Raw genomic sequence first — 11,602 nt, 5'->3', positions numbered from 1 at the left:
GAAAAGGAACCCAAAGTTGATCAAGAGATTCGGTGGTCCATGCAGATCGCCGAATGATACCAGCGTTGCCTGCGGAACGGATGGTAAATACTATAGTGCTTCAGCTTTTCGTGCCGAACAATCGGTCAGACCTGAGCTTGGAGAATGGCCGTTTGATAACTGTAGGCCTGTGCCACCGAACGGCCCTGGACCCCATAACGAACATGGTGGACGTCCTCCTATCACACCTATGCGTGAGGTCGCGACTATCTGCGGAAACGATTTCTTGATCTACTTTGGAGCAACCTACATTGCGCAAAAGAAGATCAGACCAGAACTCGAAGAATTGCCGCTGAGTGATTGCTACTACAAACCCTACTTCCAACAATAAATCAGTACACGACTATATGCTAAATAAATGAATAATACCAAACCTATTTGCATTTTTCTTTAATAACATCGTACAGTTTTTGCTAAATACAGACAAATAGCAAATTCAGTAAATTCCCTTGGGAATTTAGATTATTCATTCGGAACTTAACAGGTGCTTCGTGCATTTAAGTTGATAATCGGATTATGTTGGAAATCTTGCGCAAATGAAAAGAATCGAGAGTTTACCACGGAAATAGGTTATGACGAAAAACAAGCGAAAACGAATCAGTTTCCCATTGATCGAGAATTCGCTGCGCTTTGAAAGGAAGGCTTTGAAACAGAAACAAAAGACGGACGAAACAAGATTAAATCGAATGTACCGTGATCAAAGCGCGTGGAGTGTTTGTAAAAGGATGAAAGGGTGTGACGAGAACAAAATTATCGAACATTTTTGTGTTATTATTCATATCAATATTTTCATATCCTGCATAAAACATAAGCAATAATTTAGTAACTTTCTCAAGCAATACGCAATAAATCTTCTTTTACACAACTATCCTCAAACAATACAGAAAGTTAGCAATTTTTCAACTGAGTTTAGTACTTAGCAAGGACACATTTTGTTGCACTGTATCCTCACTGTTCCTCTGGTCCTCATCTTCAATTCGCAGAAGTTTTGGTAAGTTATTCCGTTCGTCCCGCAAACCAGTTTGGAAAATGAAGGGCAAACATTCCAAATATGCGAGGAATACACCATCAGGAGACAAGACATCAGAACTAACAGCACGAAAATAATCTTCATTTTAACTTCTGCGCTGATCCATTCCGATTCATTTTATACTCTGCTCGCTGTTTGTTTTTCGGTTTCTATAACGACCGCAGGTCGGAAGGTCAATCACCAATCACTTGGTTTTAGTACATGGGAAAGTACAGAATGTAGAAGGGAAAAAACAAGATCGATTTGCGGCTTTAGTAATTATTACGTCAAATAAGATAAACTTTATGCAATCAACAAATTATGTTCTACTCATTGAATAAGATAAATTGAAAACTATTTTAGTTTATTTATAAATTATTGATTAAGCATTGTTTCACTGGATTATCTATTAAGAGTATAACGGGAAATTAAAAAAAAAAACTAAAGATGTAATATGCTCACTAGATCTATGCATTTTATTGGCGTTTACAACTTGTAACATCTTACATCTTATGTTTCAAAATAACATCTAGCACGGACACGCTCCTTTGCATCGAACCCTGGCTCTACCTCTGCTCCTTTGGGTGAGGACGCAAGAATTCGAGTAGGTTCTGCCGTCGGTGCCGCAAACTGGATCAACATCAAAGGTGCAGACGATGTTGCCTTGACACACGACCATCGTGACAAGAACTGTCAACAGGATGACTGCGAATAGGAGCTTCATCTTGACGACTGCAGCATCCGATTTTTCCGTGCACCATTTTATACAGAAAAACCAAAACCGCAGTTTCTATTACGTTATTAAATTCCCAGAAAAATCTGCCACCGGTTTTCCTTGCAATTTCCATAACGATTAACAAAAAAAAATATAACAAAGATCTTTGTAACCTCGATAAACTACGTAAATAGAGACAATTCATTCGTTCCTAGAAAAAAAATACTGTTATGAATATAAATCATTTCCAATGTTTCAATTTATATAAGTTATTTAAGTGAAGAAGTCTTTGAAAAATAGTTCACTATTTGTATGATAGATAGATGTATGTCATTAGAAAACATATGATTTTGACAGGTAGAGTTGTCAAATATGACAGATTAAGGTTGTATTTTTGGAAATACATGTCAACTGTCAAAAATAAGTTGACATTTTCTAGTATAAACAATTAGAAATGTATTGAATTACATGACTGTGGAAATATAAACAATGAGGCATTTCTCTGAAATTTTTATTACTGTCGTTAATTACAAATCGTCATGGAAACAAAGATTATTGTATTTATTGTTGCTTAGCAGAAACCACCGTAGAAGACGCTGAGGAAGGGTTTATAGTTTCTTGCGCAGACGAGTTCGCAGAGGTTGTTGTAGGTGATGCCATCTGTTCCGCAAACCAGATTACTTCCGGGTACGCAACCACACCTACTCCTCTCATGGCAAGTTCCGTGCCATCTCAAATACAAACCCCTGTTCTTCCTCTTGGCCTCGCACAGCAACATGCACGGATTACCGTACGTCACTCCGTCCGACCCGCAAACAGGATTGTACTCTTTCGTGCAGAAGCAAGGGCATTCGCCCTTATCCACAAAAGTGACGTTGGTGTTCCTCCCAGCGCAATTGAGCTCGCACAAGTTACCGTACGTCACATTATCTGATCCGCAAACCGGTTCGTAGACGGCCGGACAAACGCAGCATCTCACATGCCTCAATTTCGGGTTTCTCTCAATCGCACACTTCAGCTCGCAAATGTTCGAATATGTAGAACCATCAGAAGCGCAGACAGGATCGTAGATGGGTTTGCAGACGCAACAAGGTCCTTCCTTCGAGATGCCCAGACGTGGATTCAATTTGGCCGCACACTCCAAGAAGCATTTGTTGTTGTAGGTAATTCCGTCCGATCCGCAAACCGGTACATATTCTTTGGTGCAGGGACAATCCTGGCCCAAGGCGGAGGTGGCCACCAGAACGAGGACGAGAAGGCACGAAGGTGTCTGCATGTTGAACTATACTCAATATCTCCACCCGAAAACCTCAGTTTATATATGGAAAATTCCACACGTTCCGAATGCAAATTCACCTGCTATCATTGCGCGAAACATTGCACATTCTTAATTATCAACTTCCTGCTTTTGCAAACTAAATATAGATTTAATGCGTTCGAAAAACATGATTTTACCTATCAAATGCATACATTTCGGTTGAGTTCAAAATATATATAAAAAATACGTGAGAATTTATAACTTAATTTTCGATTGTTTTAAAACAATTTAATCGGAATAGTGACTAATCAACGAAGTTTAACTTTCCATGAAATCTGTTACGAATTGTTCGGATGAATCGAAGAAATCTTCGCTTAAAACTAAAATAGTGATAAGACAATTCGAGGATGAAGACGATGAATGCTAAGAACAGAGCTAAGAAGACGTAGATGAAGAGGACCAAGAAATCGTCGAACTTTAAAGCCCCGGAAACGGGTTTCACTTCAAGACTTTTAACCCAAACAGCTGCATCGCTTATTCTCGTTCGATCAATGTTCTTCGATAACTCCTGATCGAAGATTCTCATCGCGGTGAGTTGTCCCAAAATATCGTTTATTTTATCTTTCAAAAAGAAGTTTTTCTTCATGAAAATATGGAAGAAATTCATCGAAATTCTATATGAGTAACATGAGAGACGAGATTCACTCTTATATTGAGTTTTCATGAATTTGAAATGATGCTTCGAGTAGACCCTTGACTTGAATAGAACTGCAAACGTCCCTTCCTCGATGACTTTCGTGGCGCACGCCACTGGATCATCGCATATTCTGAACCTAGTGTCGTTCATAGCTATATTCTCTTCGAAGTCGAACAACTTGAAGAATCTTTTGTTCAAGTAGATCGGTATGAGTTGCGTATAGGAAGTCATTCTAGCTGATATATCTATTGGTCTGATCATGGGTTCTTGGAACTGCTTCACCAAAATACTGGTGAAGTTGACGGAGAAGACGACGGCGTAGAGGAGCCAAGCTCCATGGAGGATCCTCATAATGCTGGTGATTGGGAGTGTTAAATTGGAGACGTTCAGGATGATCCTCAAATACCAGATGAAAATAGCGTAGAACGAGTTAACTTTATCTTTGATTATCATTAGTTTAGCGAAAAGGAAAGTTATGAAAACGTAAATAAACATGGAGTAAATGGTGTAATGAAATTGTTCAACTAAGATTTCGGCTAATTTGAACCATTTGGGCTCAACACCAGGACGTCTAATGCAGAAAATATCGGTGTCCTCAAAGTATAAGTGAGAGTAATCAAACTCGAAGTATCTTTCAAGCGTCAACGTGTCCAAAGGTAAAGCTAAATCATCATAGCCCGAATCCAAACCCTTCAACAAGTAATCAAACTCAACAGTCGTGTGATTCTTCTCGTACAAATGAAGAACAGGCGTGAAATTCAACTTATCCCCGATCATTGCAACAAGCGCGTTTTGCGATCCATCCGAATCCGTTTCGCTTCCAAACGGCGGAACATTATGCACTTTAAACTTAACAGGACATCCCATCAGATCCTCAACTTTATCCACAAAGAAATCTCGTTTCACTTCAACCAGATCGCCGAAATCCTCGCGACAATTCGACGCGCTAAATGGAAACCACGAGAAAATCTTCGAATCTTTAACGATCACAAATTTACTAACGAAGAACGTCCACAACACTTCAACCAAACCATCGTCATCGTGAAAACCACATGCGGGAATCACGACGAATCTCAGACTTTGCGTCAAGTTTATCGCGGAGAGGAATCCTTTGATTTCGTGTAAAGTGCAGAAGCGAATCAAGAAGACGTCGCTGTGAGGAATTTCGCTGCACGGTTGCGAATCGTATATTCGCACGGAATGCCTCAGATTCTCTCCGGAGTATCGCTGGAATTGGGTGAAATCGCTGTGATTTGGAGTGAAGATCGTTACGATTTCGCCGTCGCCGAATTCGTTTTCGTCGATTAATTGGAGCACTTCGAGTAGTTTTTCTGAAGCGTTCTTTGCAATCACCAAAGGGATGAGGATGTCCCAAAGCGCGACCATCGCTGATAATTGACTAGAAGTTAGTGTATTCAGTTGAGAAAATAACGCTGTGGACATAATTCTAAGAAAATAACGTTTAGTAAACAACACTAAGCAAATAACAGCTAAGAAAATAACAGGTCGTGATGGATGTTTGTTTAACGGAAAAATTATCCATTTCGCTCTTCTGATTGCGTGCACAAATCGAACAATATCACTTGACTAATGGATTATCCAAGTGGTCTACGATTTCGTAAACAATGTAATTATATTATGCTTCGATTGTTAAGAAGAAGAAGAAAAAAAAAACAAGTAGGATGGGGGAAACGGTTTTACTTTAGGTCAAAAGTTCAATTGTTATCGGTTTTCAATTGTTTATTTCAAAGACGTCCTGATGATGCGAGAAAGAAACAATTGCGTAATTTCATTTTACACACTCTTTCAGCATTGTCCCTGGTAAAGGATTGTTGCTTTGTTCAGAGGATTCCTCGCATTGTAGCAGTCCAATTCGCAGTTGTTAGCGTATGTTCCACGATCCGTACAGACCGGAATGAAGACAGTTGGACAGTTGCAGGGAAGGATTGAAAGACCACGACTTCCCACCTTGCAAACACCATCGTAGACGATCCTTAGATCAGCGTCGGAACGTTGGGCGCATTCGAAGAGACACTTGTTGGCATAGGTGACGCCGTTGGAAGCGCACACCGGTACGTACTCTCTGGTGCAACGACAATAATCTTCCGAGAAGCAGACGCCCAACAAAGCGGAGAACAATAGGAATGCGATGGTCTTCATTGTAGCAGATTCAATTCTTACCTAAATTACCGTACACTTCCTTCATATTTATATAGGACAATAATTGCTTATGCAAATATCATTCATTCAAGTATATTCTGGGATTAAGTATTATTAAGAAAATCCGTCAGCAAACAAAAGCACAATAGAATATTAACTGTTAACATTTAAGTTCCTAACAATACATACACAATGATTATCCTGTCATTTTTGACATTTTGTCGTCAAGGTTATATAATTGAGAAACGTTTTAATTGGCATGGTTACTAACGGTTTTTTTTTTGTTGCAGGTGGTGGTGACGTACGCGTCAACCTACGTCCTAGTTGCATTGAGCATCGACAGGTACGATGCCATCAGACATCCCATGAAGTTTTCAGGAAGCTGTAAGTTGAAATAATGCTAGAATGATACATATGAAAGTTGGATATTTCGTCGTTGAAAAATGAAGTCTCTATATTTTAGTAATGCTTCTTTTATGACAATTTAAAAAAATATTTTTTCTGAAATTTCAGGGAAACGTGCCAAATGTCTTATAATAACTGCGTGGCTTCTCAGCGTGCTCTTCTCAACCCCAATTTTAATCCTATACGAAGAGAAGATCGTGCAAGGTGCGTTTCGTGTCAACCGAAAAGAAAGTAAACGTTGTTAAGAAAAATTTGCTTCTTCAGGTGCGCCTCAATGCTGGATCGAGTTACCATCGCAAGTGCACTGGCAAGTGTACATGTGCTTGGTATCGGTGAGTCTCTTCCTGATACCTGCACTGATCATAGCCAGCTGCTACACCATCATCATAGCCACGATCTGGTCGAAGAGTTCCATCAGCGTCACCAAATCCAACTGCAAAGGACTCGACACCAGAAGAGTCAGCTCCAGAGGTCTCATACCTCGCGCCAAAGTGAAGACGGTCAAGATCACATTCGTCATAGTCAGCGGTGAGTGCGAGAAAAACTAAATACACATCAGAAAAACTAAATTTGATAAAACAGTCTTCATTTTATGTTGGAGTCCGTACATCGTGTTCGATTTGCTGCAAGTCTTCGACTGCATCCCGCCCACGCAAACCAACATTGCCATAGCAACGCTAATCCAAAGTTTAGCTCCGCTGAACTCCGCAGCCAATCCGATCATCTATTTCGTGTTTTCCACGAGGATATGCAACAGATTCTGGTTCGTCCAATTCGTAGCCCACTTTGATCAATTGGTTATTTATTACTTTTTCAGCGATATTCCGCCTTTCAGGTGGTTCAGGTGCCTAAAGATGGGGCAAAACGACTTTGCCAACAACACGCAAAGCAGTTCGCTCTCCGAATTCCTCACGTCGAATACGAGACGAACAATATCCAGGCCAAGCCAGTCGGTTTTAGTTAGTAAAATTTAAAATGTATTTTGAATTTATTTTTTGTTAGGTAATCCGAAGACCATTTAGAGTGTACATAGAGTAAACAATTTTTGTATAAATCCTGTATATTTTACGAAAGTATTACTTAGACACGTATATTATTAGCACTATTTCATGTATATAGGAAGACATTTTAGATGTTTGTTAAATTACATATAAATATATAAGAAATTTTGATTGTTTCTTTTGCATTCAGTTTATAAATAATTTACAGAATCAAGTAATCAATAAAAGTTAAAGGTAGGTTGCTAGTAGTGAAGGTGTGATTATTAAAAGTTCAATTGTATACATTTCAAGTAAATTTATTTATTTTTTAGCTGGTTTGTTTTTATTCCAAAGGGTAAGGGCACACTCCCTTGTGCAGAATGGTGACCGGTTTGTTGGGATAGTCCAATTCGTAGCAACTGATGTAGCATCTATTGGCGAACGTTCCTCTGTCCGTGCAGACTGGATCGACGATATCTGGACAATCGCAGTTGTCCAAATAATGTCTCGCCTTTTTGCAGACTCCGTCGTAGAGGATCCTCAGATCAGCGTCGATGCGTTGGGCGCATTTAAAGGTGCACTTGTTGCCATAGGTGATGCCGTTGGAAGCGCACACCGGTATGTACTCTCTGGTGCAAGGACAAGAATCTTCTGCAAAGCAGACGCCCAGCAGAACGGAGAACAATAGGAATGCAATAGTCTTCATTGTAGCAGATTTAATTCTTACCTAAATTACCGTACACTTTACATCACTACTTATACTACAAAATCATCCCTCCTCATCCAAATTTGCCTATTATCACTTTGAAGATTACGTCTGTTTATTTGGACTAATAAAACCGTCAGGAAACAAAAGTGGAAACAATGCAACGATATTAATCGCAATTTTTTTCAACTCTAAATCTTTATAATATTGTATTCATCAAACGGATTAGTTGTTAGTATTGTTATCTAGTCATAAGATATTTTCTGTTCTTAATCAGCATGATTACATAACGCAATTTTTCATAATTTCTTCATAAAAGTTATATAGTCAATACTATTTGCGCTGCATCTTGGTCGACTAGATTTTTAAAAAGCACAGAAAATTAGCACATGCATAATTGAATATGGTTAAAATTACGAAGATATATCAACAATATAAGAAATTGAATAAATATTTTATAATTAAATTTAATATCAACAATTATTTAATTAGAAATTTTTTAAATTTATTCAATATTATTTCTGAACTTTTGATAAATCAGGTATGAATGTCCATAAGGAAAATAGTTTAACAATTTAAAAAGTTATAATTAGACGTGAGTAGCAATAGGATGATAAAAGGTGTCATTATTAAAATGTTAAGGTAAAATCAATTGGTTTTTGATTTTGCTTTATTTTTAAAATTATTTCTAAAGTTTTGATAAATTAGGTATGAATGTCCATAAGGAATGCTGTTGCCTCAAAATGTAGATGAAATCCATATAGTTTCAATATTTTCACTTGAAATGTTAAAATTTGTATAATTAAACGTGAGTAACAATAGGATTAGAAAAGGTGTAATTATTAAAATGTTAAGGTAAAATCAATTAATGTTCTATATTTTTTTATTTCAAAGTTAATGCAGAGCTGGAGTATACAATTCTATAAGTTCCATTGCTTAACTCAGTATGCAAGGACACTCGCCTTTGCATTCAATTACGGCCGCTTTATCGGGATTGGCCATCTGGAAACAGGCAAGTTGGCAGCTGTTTCCGAATGTGCCGAAGTTCGTGCAGATCGGACTGTAGACATCTGGACAGATGCATTCACGAGGTCTTTCAATCCTTCCCACTTTGCAAACACCTTCGTAAACGATCCTTAGATCAGCGTCGGAACGTTGGGCGCATTCGAAGAAACACCAGTTGCCATAGGTGACGCCGTTGGAAGCGCACAGCGGTCTGTTCTCTAAGGTGCAAGGACAATCTTCTGCAAAGCAGACGCCCAGCAGAACGGAGAATAATAGGAATGCAATTGTCTTCATTGTAGCAGATTCAATTCTTACCTAAATTTCCGTACACTTTACCTCATTATTTATACTACAAAATCATCCCTCCTCTCCAAATTGGCCTTTTATCACATGTAATTTCTACTTTGAGGATTATGTTAGTTTATTTAGACTTATAAAACCATCAGAAAACAAAAGTGGAAACAATGCAACGAGATTAATCACAATTTTTTTCAACTCTAAATCTTTATAATATTGCATTCATCAAACGGAAACTATGTTAATATAGTTACCTATCCATAAGATATCTTCTGTTCTTTTGTTCAGCATGATTACATAATGCAATTATTTTATTGCTTATCGTGAAAATGTACGTTTTCAGGTTTTTTTTTTTTTTTCATAAAAGTTATATAGTTAATATTATTTGCTCTGCATCTTGGACCTCTAGATTTTTAAAATGCACAGAAAATTATAAATCAATTGGTTTTTGATTTTGTTTTATTTCAAAGCTAATGTAGAACTAGAGCATACATTTATTTTTTGCTTAACTTTGCATGCAAGGTGCATTATCCAAGCGATCTATGAATTCGTAAACAATATAATTATATTGTGCTTCAATTGTTAATTTAAAAAAAAAAAAACAAGTAGGATGGGGAAACGGTTTTACTTTAGGAAGTCAAAAGTTCAATTTTTACCATTTTTCAATTGTTTATTTCAAAGACGTTCTGATGCGAGAAAGTAACAATTGCGTAATTGTATTTTACATAATCTCCCCGCATTCTCCCTGGTAAAGGATTGTTGCCTTGTTTCTAGGATACATCTCATTGTAGCAGAACACATGGCAGCTATTATCAAATGTGCCTAGATCCGTGCAGACCGGATAGATGACATCTGGACAGATGCATTCACGAGGTCTTTCAATCCTTCCCACTTTGCAAACACCTTCGTAAACGATCCTTAGATACGCGTCGGAACGTTGGGCACATTCGAAGAAACACCAGTTGCTATAAGTGACGCCGTTGGAAGCGCATAGCGGTCTGTTCTCTAAGGTGCAAGGACAATCTTCTGCAAAGCAGACGCCCAGCAGAACGGAGAATAATAGGAATGCAATAGTCTTCATTGTAGCAGATTCAATTCTTACCTAAATTACGGTACACTTTACCTCACTATTTATACCACAAAATCATCCCTCCTCTCCAGGAGGAGAGGAATACGTCTGTTCATTTGGACTAATAAAACCGTCAGGAAACAAAAGTGATTGTTTCGAGATTAATTGCAATTTTTTTCAACTCTAAATCTTTACAATATTGCATCCATCAAACGGATTAGTTATTAGTATTGTTATCTATTCATAAGATATATTCTATTGTTAATCAGTATGATTACATAACGAATTTTTTCATATTTTTTTCATGAATGTTATATAGTTAATACTATTTGCTCTGCATCTTGGACCACTAGATTTTTAAAAAGCGCAGAAAATTAGCACATGCATAATTGAATATGGTTAAAATTACGAAGATATATCAACAATATAAGAAATTGAATAAATATTTTATAACTAAATTCAATATCAACAATTATTTAATTAGAAATTTTTTAAATTTATTCAATATTATTTCTGAACTTTTGATAAATCAGGTATGAATGTCCATAAGGAAAGTCGTTGCCTCAAAATGTAGACGAAATCCTTATAGTAGAATATTTTCACTATAGTTTAACAATTTAAAAAGTTATAATTTGTATAATTAGACGACAGTAGCAATAGGATGAGAAAAGGAGTCATTTTTAAAATGTTAAAGTAAATCAATTGGTTTTTGATTTTGTTTTATTTCAAAGCTAATGTAGAGCTAGAGCATACATTTATTTTTTGCTTAACTTTGTATGTAAGGACACTCGCCTTTGCATGCAAGGTGCATTATCCAAGCGATCTATGAATTCGTAAACAATGTAATTATATTGTGCTTCAATTGTTAATTAAAAAAAAAAAACAAAAAAGAAGGATGGGGAAACGGTTTTACTTTAGGAAGTCAAAAGTTCAATTTTTATCTGTTTTCAATTGTTTATTTCAAAGACGTCCTGATGCGAGAAAGTAACTTTTGATAAATCAGGTATGAATATCCATAAGGAAAATAGTTTAACAATTTAAAAAGTTATAATTAGACGTGAGTAGCAATAGGATGAGAAAAGGAGTCATTTTTTAAATGTTAAAGTAAATCAATTGGTTTTTGATTTCGTTTTATTTTTAAAATTATTTCTAAAGTTTTGATAAATCAGGTATGAATGTCCATAAGGAATTCTGTTGCCTGAAAATGTAGATGAAATCCATATAGTTTCAATATTTTCACTTGAAATGTTAAAATTTGTATA

General features: G+C 36.9%; 5 protein-coding genes across 5 annotated transcripts; 1 reads left to right on the top strand and 4 right to left on the bottom strand.

The window, feature by feature from the left end:
- Positions 1-2,334: 2,334 nt before the first annotated feature.
- Positions 2,335-3,039, bottom strand: LOC108556955 (serine protease inhibitor dipetalogastin-like). Its single transcript, XM_017913312.1, has one exon. It carries the CDS (start codon positions 3,037-3,039, stop codon positions 2,335-2,337), a length of 705 nt encoding a protein of 234 aa, XP_017768801.1.
- A 2,401-nt stretch (positions 3,040-5,440) lies between these two features.
- Positions 5,441-5,894, bottom strand: LOC108556965 (serine protease inhibitor dipetalogastin-like). Its single transcript, XM_017913323.1, has one exon. It carries the CDS (start codon positions 5,876-5,878, stop codon positions 5,525-5,527), a length of 354 nt encoding a protein of 117 aa, XP_017768812.1. The 5' UTR covers positions 5,879-5,894; the 3' UTR covers positions 5,441-5,524.
- A 274-nt stretch (positions 5,895-6,168) lies between these two features.
- On the top strand, positions 6,169-7,478 carry LOC108556964 (cardioacceleratory peptide receptor; the record flags this gene model as incomplete). Its single annotated transcript, XM_017913322.1, is given in 5 exon segments — positions 6,169-6,262; positions 6,392-6,487; positions 6,548-6,811; positions 6,866-7,046; positions 7,101-7,478. Coding segments are annotated over 5 exon segments (792 nt in total), but the record flags the coding sequence as incomplete, so codon positions are not given.
- A 128-nt stretch (positions 7,479-7,606) lies between these two features.
- On the bottom strand, positions 7,607-7,969 carry LOC108556954 (serine protease inhibitor dipetalogastin-like). Its single transcript, XM_017913311.1, has one exon. The coding sequence runs from the start codon at positions 7,967-7,969 to the stop codon at positions 7,607-7,609; it is 363 nt and encodes a 120-aa protein (XP_017768800.1).
- A 936-nt stretch (positions 7,970-8,905) lies between these two features.
- On the bottom strand, positions 8,906-9,268 carry LOC108556953 (serine protease inhibitor dipetalogastin-like). The gene has a single exon (XM_017913310.1). The coding sequence runs from the start codon at positions 9,266-9,268 to the stop codon at positions 8,906-8,908; it is 363 nt and encodes a 120-aa protein (XP_017768799.1).
- Between the last annotated feature and the right edge of the window lie 2,334 nt (positions 9,269-11,602).

The sequence above is a fragment of the Nicrophorus vespilloides genome, unplaced genomic scaffold, assembly GCF_001412225.1.
Source record: "Nicrophorus vespilloides isolate i.1.1-1 unplaced genomic scaffold, Nicve_v1.0, whole genome shotgun sequence".
NCBI lineage: Eukaryota > Metazoa > Arthropoda > Insecta > Coleoptera > Silphidae > Nicrophorus > Nicrophorus vespilloides.
This window is presented reverse-complemented; position numbering and strand designations above follow the sequence as displayed.